This window comes from Lissotriton vulgaris, chromosome 8, assembly GCF_964263255.1.
Source record: "Lissotriton vulgaris chromosome 8, aLisVul1.2, whole genome shotgun sequence".
Classification (NCBI taxonomy): Eukaryota; Metazoa; Chordata; class Amphibia; order Caudata; family Salamandridae; genus Lissotriton; species Lissotriton vulgaris.
Window position 1 is genome coordinate 28,863,244 of NC_141696.1, and position 22,552 is coordinate 28,885,795.

General features: G+C 49.2%; 1 protein-coding gene across 1 annotated transcript in view; it reads right to left on the reverse strand.

The window, feature by feature from the left end:
- Nucleotides 1-22,552, reverse strand: part of LOC147693289 (extracellular calcium-sensing receptor-like) — a 73,742-nt gene that overhangs the window by 12,571 nt on the left and 38,619 nt on the right. Inside the window, exons 5-6 of the mRNA XM_086935898.1 lie at nt 16,919-16,989; nt 15,667-15,818 (exon numbers count right to left, since the gene is read on the reverse strand). Coding sequence (XP_086792024.1) covers nt 15,667-15,818; nt 16,919-16,989 — 223 coding nt within the window. The remainder of the gene's footprint in view (nt 1-15,666; nt 15,819-16,918; nt 16,990-22,552) is intronic.

Here is a 22,552-nt window from a genome sequence, read left to right on the forward strand (position 1 = left end):
TCTCTTTCACATCGATCGGGATATGTTGAACGACTTTTTCCCTTCTCGAGGGTACCGATCCCTCCCCCGCCATCGGCAATGGCTGCTTACCTGAACCGGTAGCTGTGACCGTTGTCGCTGTCGAACCAACGCCCGATACTGGTTGTTCCACGGGAGCCTGCGGGGGAACAAGAGGACACGGTGCCTTTGCAGCATCTTTCGATTGCCGCAACTGCTTCATTATCGACCTGGCTTCTTCAGCCGTGGCCCCCTCATTCTCTCTGCCCAACCATGCCGCCAACTGGGCAGCCAGCTCGGGAGGCATATCCCCCTCGTTCACAGGAGTGACCACCACGGGGATTGGTTGTCCCGCATTCGGGACCGGGACTGGGACCTCGATCGGGGTGACCGGGTCCGCTGGAGGTGATTCGGGAACCGGGGCCTCCCCACCCGATGCCCCCTTCTTGCCCCTTCTACCTCTCCCTTTAGGGACCACTCCCGGCAATGCTGGTCCGATGACTTTCTTTGGTCCACCCGCACCGTTCATTGCCGCCATCTGCTTCTTCATTTCCGCCATGTCTTTCACCAGCATACGAAGCATTTGTTCGGTTCTGATCCTCTTTCCGACCTTCTTGCCCGGCATCGTCCACGGGTAGTCCTCAAGGTCCTAGGTCAGGAAGCTTCGAACTCGCTGAAAGAAGAAACACAAAATTAAATACTCAAAATTGGCTCTTCGTTCCGTCTCGAGCTCACGTGCAACGGGGAGGTGCAGCTTCAGAGCACAGGAACAAGAGGATGCTTCCTTGGCTTGTTGCTCCTTTTATCCTTCTTCGGGCGGGGCGTGGACCCTCCTCCAATCCGCCTCCGGGGCGTGGCCATCGGCGTAGGTGTCTAGGACAGCCCCCTCTTGGGCGGGAAAAGGCGTGCCCCGGCTACGCCGCTTCGGGCATACCAGCCGAGACTCGCCTCCCGCCCAAAAATGGCTTCCCGGGGGGATCGGGGTACTCCACCATACGTTCGGGGGGACCGAGCGGTCGCCCTTTTCCATTTATTATTCTATAGTATGTTCCGTTAGGTTCAGTAACACACATATCAGAACCAATGTCCTTCTTTGATATTATATGTTGGTAGGAGACAACTTTTTACCTTCAGACTAAGTAACATTGCTATTCTGCATCTCTAGCAGAATGTGATAAAACCAGTGTTTTATTATTTAAACCGTGCCCCTATTTAAATTGGTGAGAGGTACTTCACACCAGAGTTATCATGAAAGCTGCAGAGCGGTGTGAATGAGATTCAGTCCCACAGGCTGCAACATTCATCCTAACAAGGAAGAAAACTGTGTCAGCAGAGATGTGGGCAGGTTTACACATTCAGATGGCATGCATTTGTTAATGCACTGAGGCTGGCTTCCTGAGACATAATACCAAGTATACCAAGAATACCAAGGTATGGGCTTAGATCATTCCAACCGGGTCTGGCAGAAGGATACTTTCATCAATCGGTTTACCTTAAGCAAAACCATCTTTTTACTCTTTACCGGGTTTATTGGCCTCTGGCGAAACTGACAACATTTTCAGGAACTCGCACATCTCTTCTACACTCCTAACACCCCTCCAGTGACTTCCAGGATTCAAGGGCAGTTTTAGGAAATGCTATTGGGCACGCAAGCAACACAAACAATAGTCGTGCGGCCCTTTCCTTAACTTTTGTGCCTCACCACTTCATTAACCATCTTGCTTGCTCAAATTTGCTTGAAAATGCGCCATTTGCCTACTCCTTTTTTCAAAAAATTTCTTGGGGGCAGAACCTCTCTAAATCCACCTTAGGTCATTCGGGCTCACTCACTACGCTCGCCGCAGTGTGCTTCAATGCACATTTTACGCCTACCACAATGTCACCAGCCGCCACTGGCAGGGTGCAGTGTATTTAAAAGGTAAGACATTTGCCTTTGGGTTTTATATGTCCTGGTAGTGAAAAACTATCAAATTTGTTTTTCACTGCTGCTTTTCTCACATAGGTTAACATTGGGATTGCCTTAAAACATCTTTTAATTGTAATTTCCAATTGGGAAAACATTTTGGAAAAAAAAAGAGTTTGATGTCTCTGGACTCACAACTTAAATAATAACTTATGGTGAAGTTGCATTTTAACATTTTAAATCTGGAAATGGCAGTTGGCATTTTCTTACTTTATTCTATGCCTCTGTCTGTATCTGAACACACGTCTGATTTGGATGACAGCTGGACTTTGTTCATTTCCTCTAGACAGTCACATACACAGGGAGATGGGTGTAACATTCATATCCTGCTGGCCCATCATCAGACTGATGGGCCTTCCAGAGGTAGATTGGGAGGTAGTAGCTGATACTTGCAACTGAATAGGGCTTTGCCTGTCCCCACACAAAGAGCTGCATACCCCCCTATAGTGAGTCTGGAGAAAAGGCAGAGAAGGCAAGAAACTTGTGATCTTCAAAGTCCTCTTTGAAGTATCCCCCACTTCAAAGGAACAACTGGGTATAAATACTGAACCCCTGACACCACCAAATGAGAACTTTGCTGTAACCAACAACATCCTGCCAGGAAGAAGAACTGCTTTGCTGCATGAGGGACTGGATAGCTCACAAAATAGGGTCTCTTGGAGTATTTGACACCACCCACCTTACTATGCCTAACTAACTCTCTCACATAAGGTATAGGGCAGGTGATAAAATAAAAAAAAAACTGGAATAAAGATCAGGTGCAGAAGCATTACTTTTTAGAGACGAGAACCCCCACTCAGCCGAGGGGGACATGCTTCATCATTGGGTCCCCTCTTCACAGTGGGACCGCAAGGTAGCCGGTGTTGGCTACAACTCACCCTAGGGTGAGGAGCAGGAGGGTTTATTTTTGTATTCATCCCTTATTAGCTTATTAGGGAACGAGGGGCAGAGTGCATAAATAAGAATATCTAGTGATTGTGAGTTAAAACTACATCTTCTTGGGTACAATACACTTTATTCTGGGACACCCAACCGGTAGGATTAAAACTAAGCTAAGTGAAGCATGGACATGGATTTAATCCTATTTTATATTGTGGTCAACATGTTTCTGCCTTAATCTGCCCAACTGGTGCATGGCATTCACCAGGACCAAAAATATGAGTCACTCTGCTTAAAAAAATGTGTAAATTGTACTTATAAAATTATAGTCTCTATCCTGTGGTACTGACATCTAGTTATGTCCCTGCTGGCTACTTTGCAGGTGCCGTACAACTGAAAAAGTATTTCTTAAGTGGGCAGTACCCAGTTGCTTTAGCTGTCCCATAAATCATGTGCCTCTACCGTTCGCGCAGCGGACGCGCGCTGCGGGCGCGCCGTTTGCACGCCAGAAGGCGCGCCTAAGGCAAGCCCGTCTGCGCCCGTCCGCGACGGGCCGGGACCAGGGGCCTCAGACCCTGCCCTTCCTTTGGTGCACTCCTCTGCAAAATTATGCTCCTTTTCTGCTTCTGCTCCCCTTTCCCCCTCTGTAGTCCAACACCTATCCTCGCACGGTATTTACGTTCCCCTTTGTTCTCGCCCCGTCTCTCCTACTCCTTCTTCCTCTATTTCTCCCACGCCTTCTGATACTGGCCCCATTTCCGGCTTTCCTGCCGCCTCTGCTATCCTTGTCAACACTCGTTCTGCTGTTAAAAATCAAACTGCCCTTTTCAACCTTTTGGACACTGATTCCCCTGATTTTCTTTTTCTCACAGAAACTTGGTTCTCCTCTGATTCACTCCCGGATCTCCTTGCTATTCTCCCTAGTACCCACTATGCCCTTCGTGCTGACCGCCCTAATGGTAAAACTGGAGGTGGTGCGGCGATGATAGTTCGCTCCTCGATGAAATTCCAGCTTCTTCCGCACCCTTGCATACCCAGTGTTGACTTTCTGGTGGCCCGCTCTCTTAACCTCCCGGTACCCCTTACGGTGGTACTTATGTACCGCCCCCCTCAAAGCATGCCATCATTTGTGTCTACCTTGCAGGACCTCTTGGCCACCTTGGCGGTAAATAATTCCTCGCTACTCCTGCTCGGCGACTTCAATTTCTGGCCGGGTGACCCGAGAGAGGACTCCTGCTCTAAAGACTTCTCTGCCACACTTCGGTGTCTCAATTTCTTACCTCACACCCTCACCCACACCACTCTTGCCTCAGCCGGTGATCTTTGACCGCTGGTCCCCAGGTGTCGGGTCACTTGCACAGTCCGCCCCGCAAAGCCTGCTCGCGAAACTGAAAACCAAACAGAAAACAAGAAGCGTGAGTGCATGCATTAGCTTCACAACATGTGCAACCGCACATACCTCTTATAACAATTCGAGGACCAGCGCCCCAACTGTTTCACTTTATCCACACTCAAACCCCTGGCTGTAGCCTCTGTAGCAGCACCTATCCGGAATTAATGTGTCCCAAAATCGCTCGGGTTCAAGCCCGCTGCCGCGATTGCCATCGTTAAAACCCGCTGGAACTGAAAACTGGTCAGTGGGGTGGCGTCGGTGTGCCTCAGCAAGGTTCCCCCCCATGATGCCGCCCTCTGCGCTAAATACTCCTCCACGCATTTTACCGGGCACATGGGAGACCCTGGAATCCGCTGGACTACCACACTGTCCCCGACCGCTCCCTGATCGGTCTTGGAACTGACAATTGAAACCACCATTGTCTCCCCCTTAATTTGGATGTGCTCTCGACACAGACTTCCCCCTGTATCCTGCTTGTTCCGCGCTACCAGTTCGCTTACCCGCATAGCCCCATGGAATGCTAATGCAAAAGCGGCCCGGAATAGCACCGTCTCTGTTTGAGATGAACATGTCGCCGGAAGTACGGACAGCAACAAGGACAACCTTTCTAAACCTATCGGGTGCCTCTCATCCACTCTGCGACCCTCAAGGCGTTGCCACCCTCGCAGCGCCTTTTGTGCCAAAAAGGATGATGTGGGGTCCTGAATGCCATGAGCCCTTGCCATAAAAGAAATGGCGGCCCGGTGCCTATTGGCCGTAGCCACTGACTTGCCTGCCTGATGTAAAGATACCAGAAATTTCAGGACATACTCCTCCTGCCCCCAGTGCTCCCCCCTAGCTGAACCCAAAAAGGACCAATAAGAACGGAACGCCCCTTCATATGCCTTCCTTGTCCTGGGTGCTAGACTCTCTCCCACGAGGTTTTGTAATCCGGGGCACCGAGAGACCAGAGAGCTTCGGGAAATGGTGCCGCCACCGAGTCCGCTGAGGGCAGAAAACCCCGGAAGGCCTGCATATGGGAACGAGAGAGCGCATCAGCTGCCTGATTTAGTACCCCTGGCACGTGTCTTGCCCTAAAGTGGACGTTTAGTCGCATACATAGCAGGACAATTTCCTTCAGTAATCTCAAAATCCATTTGCAGCGTGCTGCCTGACTATTGATACACTCAACCACGGTCATATTATCAGACCAGAACACCACAGAGCGATCACGAAACCCCTCTGGCCAGGTTTGTAAGGCCACCAGAATGGGGAACAGCTCCAGAAACCCAATGTTACTAGTGAGTCCATTATCGTGCCACCACTCCGGCCAGGTTCGTGCCGACCATTGATTGCCGAATATGGCGCCAAAACCTACACTCCCCGCCGAGTCGGTCCACAACCCCAGTTCTTCCGAGGATACTGGCGGGTCGGTCCATACCACACGACCATTGAAATCCGCCAGGAATGCCAACCATATGCGCATATTCTGGCGAACCTCTGTTGACAGTCTTGTGCGGTGGTGCCCTTCCCTGAGGCCCACCATGGCTTGTGCGATAGAACGGGAGAAGGGGCGAGCCATTGGTATTACTCTCAGGGCAAAGTTAAGCTGACCCACCACCTGTTGTAACTGGTGGAGAGATGCCTTTCTCTCGCCGAGACATGTTTTTAGCGAGGCCCTGAACTTCATAACCTTCTCTTCGGGCAAGCGGAAGCACCCCTCTACAGAATCGAGCTCAATTCCGAGAAACTCGAGTGTAGTAGATGGCCCTACCGTCTTACCGGGTGCCAGCTGCACGCCAAATTCCTCCATCAGATTACAGAATTCGCCCACAGCCTGTGCACATTCCATGTCCCCGGCTGCCCCCAGAAACAGAAAATCATCAAGATAATGCATAAGATGTGTAAAGCCCGTGACTCTTGTGAACGCCCATTGCAAAAAAGTACTGAATTTCTCAAAATACGCACAAGAGATGGAGCAACCCATTGGCATACATTTATCCATGTAATAGCGTCCCTGAAACATAAAACCTAGGAGACGCTGATCATCGGGGTGTACCAGGAGCAACCGGAACACTGACTCGATATCTGATTTAGCCATCAGCGCCCCGGGCCCCAGGCGATTCAACATGGCGACAGCCTCATCAAAGGATGCGTACTGCACCGAACAAACTCCTGGGTCAATCGCTTCGTTCACCGAAAGGCCCCTAGGAGCTGACAAATTATGTATTAACCTGAACTCCCCTGGGTCCTTTTTGGGAACCACTCCCAAAGGTGAACAAACAAAATTTCCAACTGGTGGTATGTCATATGGTCCAGCAACCCGACCTCGGGCCACTTCCTTACCAATCTTTGCCTGTACCACCGCCGTATTCTGTTGAACCGATAGTTGGTTCTTACATTGTGCGTCCCCCCGAAAATCCCCCGCCGGGATGCGGAAACCATATGAGAAACCGTCTCGCAACACCCCGGCGGAGATATGATCAGGGTATTCGTTCAGCCAAGGGATCAATGCCATGATATCAACCGGGGTAGGTAATGGCGCCCCTCGGTCTATTTTAGACCTGTTTGGCGCCCCCTCTACCTCCCGTATCACCAGTCTTGGCTCTGCACGTACTCTCGGGGTGTGAGGACTGCCCGCACCCTGCACACTCGTGCCTGAACCTGCACGATCCCTGTGGCCTAGAACACTTGCCTCTGTTAAAGTTCCAGCAGACCCCCTTCTTACCCGAGTTGCCATTATTCTTTGTGTTCTGATCGCTGCTTGAACCCGCCCGAAAGGGGGCCCCCAAAGAATGGCGGGAAGACTCCACCCCGTTCCCGCCTAAAAATGGCGACTTCGCCGTGTTCGACTTCTCAATTTTCTGCCAGGAAATGGAGTCGAAACAATCCCACGTCAGAGATGAGTCGTACTCTTTGGACTTACGAAGTATGCTATCGTAACAACACCATTGATTACCCCCGTATGCTTCATAAAATTCCATAATATGTGTCTGATAAACGGCTAACTCTACCACTAATTCGGGCCTACGTTCCCCCATAATTGCAGTGAACATTCCAAATGCTCTGGCCCAATTAGAGATCGTTTCATCAACTCTGAAACCCGCCATTTTTGCTCGCCATACACTAGGGTGTAAAAACTCTTTCTGGTTCTTTACATGCTCAATCTCATAGTGATCGGTCAACAGGGAAAACATGTTCACATATTTATCCGCCCAAATCCTCTCTTTCACATCGATCGGGATATGTTGAACGACTTTTTCCCTTCTCGAGGGTACCGATCCCTCCCCCGCCATCGGCAATGGCTGCTTACCTGAACCGGTAGCTGTGACCGTTGTCGCTGTCGAACCAACGCCCGATACTGGTTGTTCCACGGGAGCCTGCGGGGGAACAAGAGGACACGGTGCCTTTGCAGCATCTTTCGATTGCCGCAACTGCTTCATTATCGACCTGGCTTCTTCAGCCGTGGCCCCCTCATTCTCTCTGCCCAACCATGCCGCCAACTGGGCAGCCAGCTCGGGAGGCATATCCCCCTCGTTCACAGGAGTGACCACCACGGGGATTGGTTGTCCCGCATTCGGGACCGGGACTGGGACCTCGATCGGGGTGACCGGGTCCGCTGGAGGTGATTCGGGAACCGGGGCCTCCCCACCCGATGCCCCCTTCTTGCCCCTTCTACCTCTCCCTTTAGGGACCACTCCCGGCAATGCTGGTCCGATGACTTTCTTTGGTCCACCCGCACCGTTCATTGCCGCCATCTGCTTCTTCATTTCCGCCATGTCTTTCACCAGCATACGAAGCATTTGTTCGGTTCTGATCCTCTTTCCGACCTTCTTGCCCGGCATCGTCCACGGGTAGTCCTCAAGGTCCTAGGTCAGGAAGCTTCGAACTCGCTGAAAGAAGAAACACAAAATTAAATACTCAAAATTGGCTCTTCGTTCCGTCTCGAGCTCACGTGCAACGGGGAGGTGCAGCTTCAGAGCACAGGAACAAGAGGATGCTTCCTTGGCTTGTTGCTCCTTTTATCCTTCTTCGGGCGGGGCGTGGACCCTCCTCCAATCCGCCTCCGGGGCGTGGCCATCGGCGTAGGTGTCTAGGACAGCCCCCTCTTGGGCGGGAAAAGGCGTGCCCCGGCTACGCCGCTTCGGGCATACCAGCCGAGACTCGCCTCCCGCCCAAAAATGGCTTCCCGGGGGGATCGGGGTACTCCACCATACGTTCGGGGGGACCGAGCGGTCGCCCTTTTCCATTTATTATTCTATAGTATGTTCCGTTAGGTTCAGTAACACACATATCAGAACCAATGTCCTTCTTTGATATTATATGTTGGTAGGAGACAACTTTTTACCTTCAGACTAAGTAACATTGCTATTCTGCATCTCTAGCAGAATGTGATAAAACCAGTGTTTTATTATTTAAACCGTGCCCCTATTTAAATTGGTGAGAGGTACTTCACACCAGAGTTATCATGAAAGCTGCAGAGCGGTGTGAATGAGATTCAGTCCCACAGGCTGCAACATTCATCCTAACAAGGAAGAAAACTGTGTCAGCAGAGATGTGGGCAGGTTTACACATTCAGATGGCATGCATTTGTTAATGCACTGAGGCTGGCTTCCTGAGACATAATACCAAGTATACCAAGAATACCAAGGTATGGGCTTAGATCATTCCAACCGGGTCTGGCAGAAGGATACTTTCATCAATCGGTTTACCTTAAGCAAAACCATCTTTTTACTCTTTACCGGGTTTATTGGCCTCTGGCGAAACTGACAACATTTTCAGGAACTCGCACATCTCTTCTACACTCCTAACACCCCTCCAGTGACTTCCAGGATTCAAGGGCAGTTTTAGGAAATGCTATTGGGCACGCAAGCAACACAAACAATAGTCGTGCGGCCCTTTCCTTAACTTTTGTGCCTCACCACTTCATTAACCATCTTGCTTGCTCAAATTTGCTTGAAAATGCGCCATTTGCCTACTCCTTTTTTCAAAAAATTTCTTGGGGGCAGAACCTCTCTAAATCCACCTTAGGTCATTCGGGCTCACTCACTACGCTCACCGCAGTGTGCTTCAATGCACATTTTACGCCTACCACAATGTCACCAGCCGCCACTGGCAGGGTGCAGTGTATTTAAAAGGTAAGACATTTGCCTTTGGGTTTTATATGTCCTGGTAGTGAAAAACTATCAAATTTGTTTTTCACTGCTGCTTTTCTCACATAGGTTAACATTGGGATTGCCTTAAAACATCTTTTAATTGTAATTTCCAATTGGGAAAACATTTTGGAAAAAAAAAGAGTTTGATGTCTCTGGACTCACAACTTAAATAATAACTTATGGTGAAGTTGCATTTTAACATTTTAAATCTGGAAATGGCAGTTGGCATTTTCTTACTTTATTCTATGCCTCTGTCTGTATCTGAACACACGTCTGATTTGGATGACAGCTGGACTTTGTTCATTTCCTCTAGACAGTCACATACACAGGGAGATGGGTGTAACATTCATATCCTGCTGGCCCATCATCAGACTGATGGGCCTTCCAGAGGTAGATTGGGAGGTAGTAGCTGATACTTGCAACTGAATAGGGCTTTGCCTGTCCCCACACAAAGAGCTGCATACCCCCCTATAGTGAGTCTGGAGAAAAGGCAGAGAAGGCAAGAAACTTGTGATCTTCAAAGTCCTCTTTGAAGTATCCCCCACTTCAAAGGAACAACTGGGTATAAATACTGAACCCCTGACACCACCAAATGAGAACTTTGCTGTAACCAACAACATCCTGCCAGGAAGAAGAACTGCTTTGCTGCATGAGGGACTGGATAGCTCACAAAATAGGGTCTCTTGGAGTATTTGACACCACCCACCTTACTATGCCTAACTAACTCTCTCACATAAGGTATAGGGCAGGTGATAAAATAAAAAAAAACTGGAATAAAGATCAGGTGCAGAAGCATTACTTTTTAGAGACGAGAACCCCCACTCAGCCGAGGGGGACATGCTTCATCATTGGGTCCCCTCTTCACAGTGGGACCGCAAGGTAGCCGGTGTTGGCTACAACTCACCCTAGGGTGAGGAGCAGGAGGGTTTATTTTTGTATTCATCCCTTATTAGCTTATTAGGGAACGAGGGGCAGAGTGCATAAATAAGAATATCTAGTGATTGTGAGTTAAAACTACATCTTCTTGGGTACAATACACTTTATTCTGGGACACCCAACCGGTAGGATTAAAACTAAGCTAAGTGAAGCATGGACATGGATTTAATCCTATTTTATATTGTGGTCAACATGTTTCTGCCTTAATCTGCCCAACTGGTGCATGGCATTCACCAGGACCAAAAATATGAGTCACTCTGCTTAAAAAAATGTGTAAATTGTACTTATAAAATTATAGTCTCTATCCTGTGGTACTGACATCTAGTTATGTCCCTGCTGGCTACTTTGCAGGTGCCGTACAACTGAAAAAGTATTTCTTAAGTGGGCAGTACCCAGTTGCTTTAGCTGTCCCATAAATCATGTGCCTCTACCGTTCGCGCAGCGGACGCGCGCTGCGGGCGCGCCGTTTGCACGCCAGAAGGCGCGCCTAAGGCAAGCCCGTCTGCGCCCGTCCGCGACGGGCCGGGACCAGGGGCCTCAGACCCTGCCCTTCCTTTGGTGCACTCCTCTGCAAAATTATGCTCCTTTTCTGCTTCTGCTCCCCTTTCCCCCTCTGTAGTCCAACACCTATCCTCGCACGGTATTTACGTTCCCCTTTGTTCTCGCCCCGTCTCTCCTACTCCTTCTTCCTCTATTTCTCCCACGCCTTCTGATACTGGCCCCATTTCCGGCTTTCCTGCCGCCTCTGCTATCCTTGTCAACACTCGTTCTGCTGTTAAAAATCAAACTGCCCTTTTCAACCTTTTGGACACTGATTCCCCTGATTTTCTTTTTCTCACAGAAACTTGGTTCTCCTCTGATTCACTCCCGGATCTCCTTGCTATTCTCCCTAGTACCCACTATGCCCTTCGTGCTGACCGCCCTAATGGTAAAACTGGAGGTGGTGCGGCGATGATAGTTCGCTCCTCGATGAAATTCCAGCTTCTTCCGCACCCTTGCATACCCAGTGTTGACTTTCTGGTGGCCCGCTCTCTTAACCTCCCGGTACCCCTTACGGTGGTACTTATGTACCGCCCCCCTCAAAGCATGCCATCATTTGTGTCTACCTTGCAGGACCTCTTGGCCACCTTGGCGGTAAATAATTCCTCGCTACTCCTGCTCGGCGACTTCAATTTCTGGCCGGGTGACCCGAGAGAGGACTCCTGCTCTAAAGACTTCTCTGCCACACTTCGGTGTCTCAATTTCTTACCTCACCTCTTGGTCCCTACCCACACCCATGGTCACATCCTGGACCAAATCTGGTCCCTACGCTGTAACCTCTCGGCCACCTCCATTCTCCCCTGTGTCTGGTCGGATCACTCCATGATCTCCTTCTCTATCCACTTGGGCCAAGCCGAGAAAGCCTCCCTGCCAAAAAACATCTTGGCCCGGAGTTGGAACAAGACTGATCTTAACGATCTTTCTTCCCTATTGTCTTCATCGGCTCCTACCCTGACCGACCCGTCTGTGGAAAGTCAGGCGGATGCTATTAACATCTGGCTCTCTGCTGCTTGTGACCAGGTCGCCCCACTTAAAAAGATTAAATCAGCTCGTCTACACGACTCCCACAAGTGGTTCTCTAGCGACCTTAAATCCCTGAAATTAGAACTCAGACAGTCGGAGCGCCGTTGGCGCCGCAACTACTGTCCGACCCTCTACCTCAAATATAAAGCCCTCCTCAACAACTATAAAAAAGCCATCTTAGTGGCCAAATCTAAATACTTTACTGAGCGAGTGGCCCTTTCGGCCAACAAATCTCGCGAGATCTTCTCACTGGTTCATAGTCTTGCCTCCTCTGACCGCGCATGTCTCTCCCCTGCCCCCTCTCAATCTCTCTGTCACTCTTTGAATGATTATTTCATCAACAAAATCATCACTATCAAGGCCAATATTCCTATTGTGCCTCAACCTGATCTGCCGGATCATTTTCACCCGTCCCCCTCTGCTTTGGATCATTTTGAACCAATTTCATCTGATCTCTTCCTTTGACCTGCTTGTCAAGGTCAAGTCCGGCTTCCCTGCGGACTGTGCTCCTGCACGGATCCTCAGAACTCTCTACACTAGTTGCCCTATCCCTTCTCTCACTCTTCTCAACTCTTCCCTGGCTTCGGGCTGTGTTCCCTCTTCCTTTAAATCTGCTATTGTTTTTCCTATCTTGAAGAAAGCCGGTCTGGACCCCTCTCTCCCATCGAACTTCAGGCCGATCTCTCTTCTTCCCTATTTAGGGAAGATTCTCGAAAGCTATGTAACATCCTGCCTTTCCTCCTACATTGAAGCGAACAATCTCCTGGCCTCCCATCAGGCTGGCTTTCGTCCCGGCCACTCCACTGAGGGGGTGGTCCTCGCAGTCCTGGATGAACTTAAGGGGAAGGCCGACAGCAACCTCCCCCAGGCCTTGGTCCTTTTGGATCTGTCCGCTGCGTTTGATACGGTCGACCATGCCATCCTTCTCGACCGGGTCAGCGCAGCGGGCATCCAAGGCACTGCCTTCTCCTGGATCGCGTCCTTTCTTCAAGGCAGATCACAGGCAGTCCACCTTTCTGACTTCTCTGCCCCTTCACTTCCTGTCACTTGTGGGGTCCCTCAAGGTTCTTCCCTTTCTCCCCTTCTCTTCAACCTTTATATCCGCCCCCTTATCTCCTCCCTTCTCGAGCTGGGGGTCTCTGTGTATAACTACGCAGATGACCTCCAGCTCGTCTTTGATCTCTCTTACCCAACTGACTCTCTTCCCAAGTTTTGCACCACTCTTGTCCTTATTTCCCAGTGGATGAGCTTCAATCATTTGAAGCTCAACCCTGACAAGACAGAGCTTGTCCTCACTGGTGGCCCGTCTAATCCCTGGTCCTCCGTTCACTGGCCCCTTTCTTTTGGCCCTCCCCCTTCCCCAGTCTCCTCTGTCCGGACTTTGGGCATCAAGATCAGTAATGATTTATCTATGCATGCCCAAATTAGTTCCGTTGTGTCCTCGTGTTTTCTTTCCCTCCGCCTTATCTGCAAAATCTCCCGGTTTTTTTCTGTTGACGCTCTTAAAACCATCATCACGGCTCTCATTACATCCCGCCTGGATTATGGAAATGGCTTGTACGTAGGCATTCCTGCCTACGAAACTCGCCGTCTCCAGGCCATCCAGAACCAGGCCTCCTTCTTCCCAAATCCTCCCACATTACCCCGGCCCTCAAAACCCTTCACTGGCTTCCTGTTCATTTTAGGTCCCAGTTCAAATTAGCCTGTCTGGCTTTCCGGGCGCACGCTCGCTCTGCCCCGCTTTTTATTAACTCTTTAATCTCTTCCCATGCCCCCAGCCGCTCCCTCCGCTCTTCTTCTCTTTCTCTCCTTCACGTCCCCCGCTTCTGTAAATCCCGTACCGGGGGCACTCGTTTCTCTGTTAGGGCCCCCCAGATTTGGAACAATCTCCCTCTTTCCATTCGCTCTATCCCGATCTTCTCCCATTTTCGTAAAGCCCTCAAAACTTTTCTTTTCCTTCAGGCTTTCCCCGGCTAATCCCATTGGGCTCCTTTGCAGATACTGATGTGTCCCCTAGCGCCAGGAAGCCGCTTGGCCACAGTGCGCTTTAGAAATTTCTTTTCATTTCATTTCATTTCTCTTCACCTTTGAGGGGTCTCACTCCTCATTAGAAAAGTATTTTAAGGATTGTATGTCAGCGGTGTGTGATTGATGCAGAGCAGTCAGTTAAAATGTAATTCAGAGAAAACCAAGATGCTTCTCTTTTGCTTCCATTCGGCCAACTCGTCAGAAGCTGTTTGGCTGTCTGCTTTGGCTGGGTCCCCCCTCCTGCTTTAGTGGCAAAAAATTTGGAGTTAATTTGGATAACCAACTCTCTATGCAACCTCAGATTTCTTCAGTGAATGCCATGTCTTTTAGGCTACTTTCTCACTCTTAAGAAAATCTTGTATATCCTTCCTATACACTTCAGGAGGATGGTGATCTATGTGTCAATCACTTCTCATTTGGACTATGATAACACTCTTTACCTGAGGCATCTGAGGTTATACTAGGACATCTCCAGGTGTTTGAAAATGCTGCTGTCCATCTCATCCTGAGTCTTTCTATAGGCCCATTAGTCTCCCCCTTTTTAAAAACTCTAAACTTGCTGACTATCAAGAACCGGATTCTCTTCAAATCTCTATCTCTGGTCCATTGGGCATTGTTTTATTCTTAGCCCAGGTTCTCTTGATGATATGTTCCTCCCTTACTGCCCTTCCAGAGTCTTGTGAACGGCATCCGCTGCCATATTGGCTGTGCCTTGCAGCAAGCATTTGAGGAGGGTTGGCAAAGCATTTTTGTTCTTAGTGGCCAAGGCTTGGAATCAGCCTTGCTTCAGAGAAGGCTAAAAACAGGGGTTCTTCTATGTATTGGTGTGTACCACACTCCTAGCTCTGGTACACTCGATGAGTAGCCAAATGTTCTATAAAATCCCTTGCATTCATTAATTCATTCACATACTGTATTCTTTGGCCATGCTCATCATGGATTGGCATCAGTCATTGGGCACATTCTACTAGGCCCCCAACCCTGTGGTAAACACTTTCAGTTGTGCTTTACAAACATTGGCTGCAACGTTTGGCCTTTTGCCAAGCAGTGCACTCATCCTCACATGAGGCATCAGGAACATGGTTTGGAAAGAATGCCCAAAGTCTGGAATGACCAGTCCCTACTGTGCAAGGGCTATGATCATGTGCACCAGGGGCTAGAAGAAAGCATGTCCTATGGCCAGGTCCTGCCCTTTGACCATGCAGTGCACCCAATCTGCGGTTCACCTCACCGTGCTGTCCACAGAGGGTTGGCACACGTTAACACGTCCAACCCCCTGCACACCCAACCCGGCTCTGCTGTCGAAGAGAGTTCCACGAGTCTCTTACTTAACTGGCCTTGGATGCAGACCTTATGCCATGCTTGTGCTACTGAACCAGATGCCGATAGCCGTCTCAGAGTGCCGCAATCTCTGGGGACATGGCCTGTCCTGATCCTGTGCCGGCCTCTCTGACACAGAAGCTGCTGTGCGATTCCAGCCCCTTCGCAACACACCATGGTCCTCCGTTCTCACTGCTGATGGTCTTTTAATTCATAGTAGAACTGAGTCTTGAAAAGTAATATGTTCAAGAGATTGTGTTAAATTAAAAACATGTGGGTAATAGAATTATTCACCCACATATACTTATTTATTTTAATGCACACACATTTCTATACATAGTAATGTATTTCGAACATAAACTATTACAGCAGGTAGGTTCAATCTCATTCAACTCCATAATCTATATGTTTAAATATGTTTCTCAAAAGGTGTACTGTATGCCAAAACTCACCCTGATTTGTGACCTCTCCTTGGGAACAGGGAATGCACTCAAAGCAGCAGGCAGGCCTCCCTTCTCTCATCGCCTTTCTGTAGCCAGGCAAGCACATTTCATTACAGACAGAGCGTGGAAGCTGCACAAAGACCAAACAGAGAGTATTGTTCCTAGAGCCTCAGAGAATATGAAGAAGAGACAAAGCATGAATGTTACTCTTTTAAGAGTGGGTGTCCCACCTACTCACTTATAAAATTCATTCCTGTCACCAAAACCAGTTTGCAGCCACTCCAAGTCGCAATGGGTCTGCTTGCATCCATTACTGCATCATTACTCATAGATTGGGCCGTGAGGGCCTCTTTTATGGGATTTTGGCGCAGGGCTGCGCAGAAAAGTTACTGGCGATGCTGCCCTATGCCAAAGTGAAAGGGCAAGAATGCACAATATTAAAGCAACACAGTGCATTTCTGTCCGTTTCCCTTGCGCTGCCACCATTTTGGCACCTTAGCACCAACATAGGCTTGCTTGCACCATGGTGCAATGGTGCCTGTGTTGCATGCAGAATTGTTTTTGTTTAGGAAAGGAAACTTCCTGCACAAAAACAATCCTGCGAGGTGTTATCCTCTTTCTGTGTGTGCTGCAGAACGTTCCATTCTGGTCGGTTATGTAACTGTCAGGGGGTCAAACAACTGGGCAGTTGTGACATCATAAGTACACCAATAGAGGGGAGATCCATCATTCATAAAGTTACATGCATAATTACACAAGAAAATATTATTACAAAAAGATAATTAATGACCACATGACACAAATTTAGCTATAACACACACAGAGGACTACGGAGTTGTAATCCAAAGGTAGCACATGCTTTGGTAAAAAATACTGCCCTCACTCACAAAACTGTGATATGCTTCATCATCGGGATTGCTTAAATACACCCCTGCACAGACCAACGCCTGGGGTGGGGCAAAGGGAGGGGAAGACAATACAAACATAAAACATTATATACGTTGGGATCACCGAAAGAAAAGTGCAGTGAAGGTTAAAAGTAGCTCAGTGGTGCCTCTTCTCGCCATTTGTTTTCTGGACCCACCGGCTATGTCTAAAAACGTGTATTATGGTGGTGATAGGAGAAGTTAAACAGTTCCTTCACCTCTCTTTACTGCTAAAGTGTCAACATGTTTTGGCCATGTTTTAAGTGCCCACAGTGTTGGGTCACACCAGCATTCCTCTGAACCCTTCGGATCCCAAAAAGTGTTACCCTCTGTACCTGTGTATGGTATCCCTGGAATCTGTTACTTTCAAGAGGAGGGTGGCCCTAAATAACTCACTCTCGATTATCTGTAGGGGGAAGCACAAAGAGAATAAGATAAAATTACTTGTGTAGGTATACCTCTCAGATGGTTGTGCTCCGACACTCGACGTTCCCTCTCATAACTCTAATTTCACAAGGCACACATGTTCCACCTTGGTGCTATATGTTGACCCAATCGGTAAATCAATCAATCAATCAATCAGTCATTTGTAAAGCGCAATAAATACCTGCGACGCTCTCAAGGCGCTGGGGGGGGGGGGGCACTACTGATCAAACAGCCAGGTCTTGAGCATCCTCCTGAAGGTCAACAGGTCTTGGGTCTGTCATGGGCTCAGTGGGAGGGTGTTCCATGTCTTGGCAGTGAGGTGGGAGAAGGATCTCCCACCGGTGGTTGTTCTTCGGATGCGTGGGACGGTGGCGAGTGAGAGGTCGACGTAGCGTAACAGGCGGTTGGGGATGTAGAAGGAGAGCCGTCTGTTGAGGTAGTGTTGGCCGGTCTCGTGGCGTGCCTTGTGTGCATGGATAAGAAGCTTGAAGGATATCCTCTAGCTGACGGGGAGCCAATGCAGGTCCCTCAGGTGGGGGGTGATGTGGCAGTGGCATGGTATGTTGAGGATCAATTGTGCCGAGGCTTTTTGGATGCGTTGTAGTCGTTTGATGAGCTTGCTCGGGGTTCCCGCGTAGAGGGCGTTTCCGTAGTCGAGTCTGCTGGTGACGAGGGCCTGGGTGACTGTCAGGATTCATCTGTAGATCTTGCAGAGCATGTGGAGGGTGTTGAAGCAGGAGGAGCAGACGGCGTTGACCTGGTTGGCCATTGAGAGTGTTGAGTCGAGAATGATTCCCAAGTTGCATGCGTGGTCGGTGAGTGTCGGGCTGCTCCCAGTGCCGTCGGCCACCAGGAGTCGGCCCAGGCTGAAGGGTTGGAGCCGAGGATGAGGACCTCTGCCTTGTCTGAGTTCAGCTTCAGACGGCTGGTCTTCGTCCAGTCGGCAACGGCCTTCATTCCTTTGTGGAGGTTGTTTTTGGCGTGACTGGGTCCTTGGTGAAGGAGAGGATCAGTTGAGTGTCATCGGCGTGGGAGATTATGTTGAGGTCGTGCTGTCGGGCGACGTGAGCGAGCAGGGCCATGTAAATGTTAAACAGTGTCGGGCTGAGGGAAGATCCCTGGGGTACACCGCAGATGATCTCGGAGGCTTTGGACCGGAATGGGGGGAGGCGGACACTCTGGGTTCTACCGGAGAGGAAGGAGGTGGTCCATTCCAGAGCCTTGTCTTGGATCCCTGCGGCGTGGAGGCGTGCGCGTAGTGTGCAATGGCTGACAGTGTCAAAAGTGACGGGGAGGTCTAGGAGGATGAGTGCTGCAGTCTCGCCGGTGTCCAGCAGGGTACTGATGTTATCGGTGGCGGCGATGAGGGCGGTCTCGGTGCTGTGCTTGCTGCTGAACCCTGACTGGGAAGGGTCCAGGATTCTGTTTTCTTCAAGGTATCAGGTTAGCTGTCTGTTGACGATTTTCTCGATGAACTTGGCTGGGAAGGGAAGCAGAGAGATGGGCCGAAAGTTCTTGAAGTCTCTTGGGTCAGCCTTGGTTTTTTTCAGTAGGGCGTTGATCTCGTCGTGTTTCCAGCTCTCTGGGAAGGTTGCGGTCTCGAGGGAGAGATTGATGATGTTGCGCCGGTGGGGTGCGATGGAGCTGCTTGCTTTGTTGTAGATGTGGTGTGGAAAGGGATCAGACGGAGAGCCGGAATGGATTTGTGCTCATTGTATTGATGGTTCAGAAAAGGGGGTGGTGATGAACAGAGTGTCTGAATTAAGCAGACCACTCTTACCCAGTCCAAAGATCAGGGCTTGATCCATCACCGTTATTTATCTCACTGCCCCATCCCAGCTCAGAACCTGGCTATATGCAAATCAGTCTGTCCCTGGCCCAGTGCATCATGGGAACAGGGCAGACTAAACTACCAAGCCAATTCTTCACCAGAAAGGAGACAAGCTACCGGGGACCGGTTTCTGGCATTTCAGCCGTCTTCGGCCCGGCTTGCTTGAATCCTGATGGAGCAGTGAGAAAGGGACTCATGTCTGAGTATACCCTGCCACACCTATAGTGGCCAAAAACGATTCAGAAAAGGGGGTGGTGATGAACAGAGTGTCTGAATTAAGCAGACCACTCTTACCCAGTCCAAAGATCAGGGCTTGATCCATCACCGGTATTTATCTCACTGCCCCATCCCAGCTCAGAACCTGGCTATATGCAAATCAGTCTGTCCCTGGCCCAGTGCATCATGGGAACAGGGCAGACTAAACTACCAAGCCAATTCTTCACCAGAAAGGAGACAAGCTACCGGGGACCGGTTTCTGGCATTTCAGCCGTCTTCGGCCCGGCTTGCTTGAATCCTGATGGAGCAGTGAGAAAGGGACTCATGTCTGAGTATACCCTGCCACACCTATAGTGGCCAAAAACGATTCAGAAAAGGGGGTGGTGATGAACAGAGTGTCTGAATTAAGCAGACCACTCTTACCCAGTCCAAAGATCAGGGCTTGATCCATCACGGTTATTTATCTCACTGCCCCATCCCAGCTCAGAACCTGGCTATATGCAAATCAGTCTGTCCCTGGCCCAGTGCATCATGGGAACAGGGCAGACTAAACTACCAAGCCAATTCTTCACCAGAAAGGAGACAAGCTACCGGGGACCGGTTTCTGGCATTTCAGCCGTCTTCGGCCCGGCTTGCTTGAATCCTGATGGAGCAGTGAGAAAGGGACTCATGTCTGAGTATACCCTGCCACACCTATAGTGGCCAAAAACGATTCAGAAAAGGGGGTGGTATTGATGGTGTCATCGATGCTCATGCTGATTAGGCTAAAAGGGGGTCATAGTCGATGGTGTGCGGAGGGTCTTTTGTGTTGCTGTCTGTTGGGTCTGTCTGGGTGTTGGAGCTGTCGTGGATGTCTGCTATCTTGCGGTGGAAGAAGGAGGCAAGGGAGTCTCACAGGGCTTGTGACAGCGGGATGTTGTTGCTGTTGGAGCTGGGGTTGGGGACTTCCTTCACAATGTTGAAGAGCTCCTTGCTATTGTGTATTTTGTTGCTGAGGTGGCCCTGATGAGGTGGTGGTGTTTGCGGATGGCGTCCTTGTGTGCTGCGCGGTTGTCCGGTGTTTGTTCACTTTGCCATTTCTTCTCTAGTTCCCGGCAGGCTTGCTTGGAGGCTAGGAGTTCTGGGGTGAACCAGCTGGCCCTCTTGCTGGTGTCTCTTTGGGAGGGTTTCTTCAGCAGGCGAGGGTGTTGGCGCAGTCTTTGATCCAGCGTCTGAGGCTGTGGGCAGCGTCGTCTGTGTTGAAGGGTTCGGTGGGTGGGCTGACAGTGAGGTTTGCATGTAGTAAACAATATTGTCTTAACGTTCTTTCCAGAACTCACCATTCAATAATGCGATGATTCACCTAAAAACAATCGCAGGAAATTGCTCTTTGCTAGACCGAAGTCCATTGGACATCCGCTGTGCACATACATTCTTCGCCGATGAAAACAAACTCACCATGTTCCATCATCTACCATGCTAAAATAGGCATTTATATGGGAGAGGCCACGTAGTCACACTCTAGGGTAGAACAAAAAACATAGACAAATGGGATTAATCAGTAGCATGTAATGTCGTGTTGACATGCAGGACTAGGTAGGGAGTATTTACAAAGTAATGAGTCGAATAGAATAAAATAAAATTAAGTGAATTGGAAGGGCTCACTGTTTGTTCTTCAGAAACAATGAGGGGTTGTGAAAGACTTAGTTGATAGGGAGATTTATAGAGATTTTTGCAAAATGTTCAAAGAACCCAAGGATCTCAAGTCATCTGTTTCCCATGCTCAAAGATTTTTTTTAATTGTCCCCCTTATAGGATGATGGTCAGAATGTAAACTTGTTACCTGTATTTTGGACTCTTCTCTTTCAATGACCCCTGTTCCGGAAAACCTCTCCTCATTGGGGGCAGAATTGGAGTTTTATTATCTGGACCTAGCCAAAGAAGCCTAAAAAATAACAACCATCTCACAAGAGAAACTGGCCAGCAAAGCAAGTCCTAGCTTTTCTGACCCTGAAAAATATGATAGGATCAATGATCCACTTTAAGAAAAATTCGGCTTTATCAATAGAAGTCACTTATTAATAAGCTTTTTGCTTGTTGATCCTCTTCCTTTGAGGAAAGACGGCCACATTTTGAGTCAATATTTAAATAGGAGCCTTTTAACCTTTTTTTGCAAGATGGCTCCATTTGCATTTCCTAACTTGCATATTTCCATTTGTGCCCAATTTGGTAGTATTTCCAGGTTCACCTGGGAGGCGTCAGCTCTTGTCTCTTCATCCAAGCCCAGGATTTAAGTTGATGGTCCTGCTAAATCTAGAACCCTATTATGACAATTAAACCAGGGTCTGTGAACCCCTTTTTAGTGTCTATACCAAATGTAGTGAACAAGAGGCGCATATTAGAGTCAATGACAGGAGTAGCTGTGATGTTGTTTGCTCGCTAGGGAGGGGTAAGAACATTGAGAGCAACCTCAATTTCTTGGGATAATGACTGAAGTAATTAGATGAATTATACCCCTTATCTGGAGGTCCTTGCCAGAAAAACCTGGGTCTTTATCATCATTACTCTGAGCCACCTGGTTCAATACCTCCTGCAGGGAAGCAAAAGCTAGACTATTGAAATCACTCAAAGCACGAGACACTTCAAACATAATTAGGGAGAGACGATTAGCTTACAAATCAGCCCTCCGTGCTGCTAAAATAGACTGGGATGAGGGGAACTGGTCTAAAATAACAGCTGCCCTTGCATGCCGAGATGCACGGACTTTTTGGCAGATCGTTAGGCACGGCTCTGCCGAACCACTCGTAGCAGTTGAGGCCAACATAGCACCATCTGTATGGGAGGAACATTTTAAAAATCTATATGAACCACATAGCAGCGATCAGGTGACGAACGAACCTGCAGAAGTGTACCACTCTACTAACAACAGTGTAATTGACATGGATGGATTTAGTATAGAGGAAATCACTATGGCAATTACGTCCCTGGCTGCAGGTAAGGCGCCGGGCCTGGACAGGCTCCCAGGCGACCTTTACAAACATGAACCTAAAATTTGGGCTCCCTATCTTGAGGTGCTATTCAATTCTATTCTGAAAGGCATGCCAATTCCCTCGACCTGGCCGGGGGCCGAAATAGTCCCAATTTTTAAAAAGGGGTCTCCTCTTCTCCTGGCCAATTACAGGCCAATAAGCTTGATCGACGTGTCCCAAAAACTTTTTTCTAAGTTACTATTAAACCGCTTACACGAGTTCATCAGGGATTCTAACATTCTCAGCCCCTTTCAAGCAGGTTTTAGGGAGAAGGTCTCCACCATTGATCAGGTCTTTCGACTTGTCCTCATACATTGGAAAACGGTGCAGTTGGGGGGTGGCAGCCTCTACACTGTATTCGTGGACCTGAGGGCAGCGTTCGACCTGGTCCCTAGGAACAAGCTGTGGGAGGTCCTTGCTAAATTGGGGGTTCCTGAAGGCCTGCTGAAAATGATAATCCGCCTCCATAGCACTAATTTCGCCCAGGT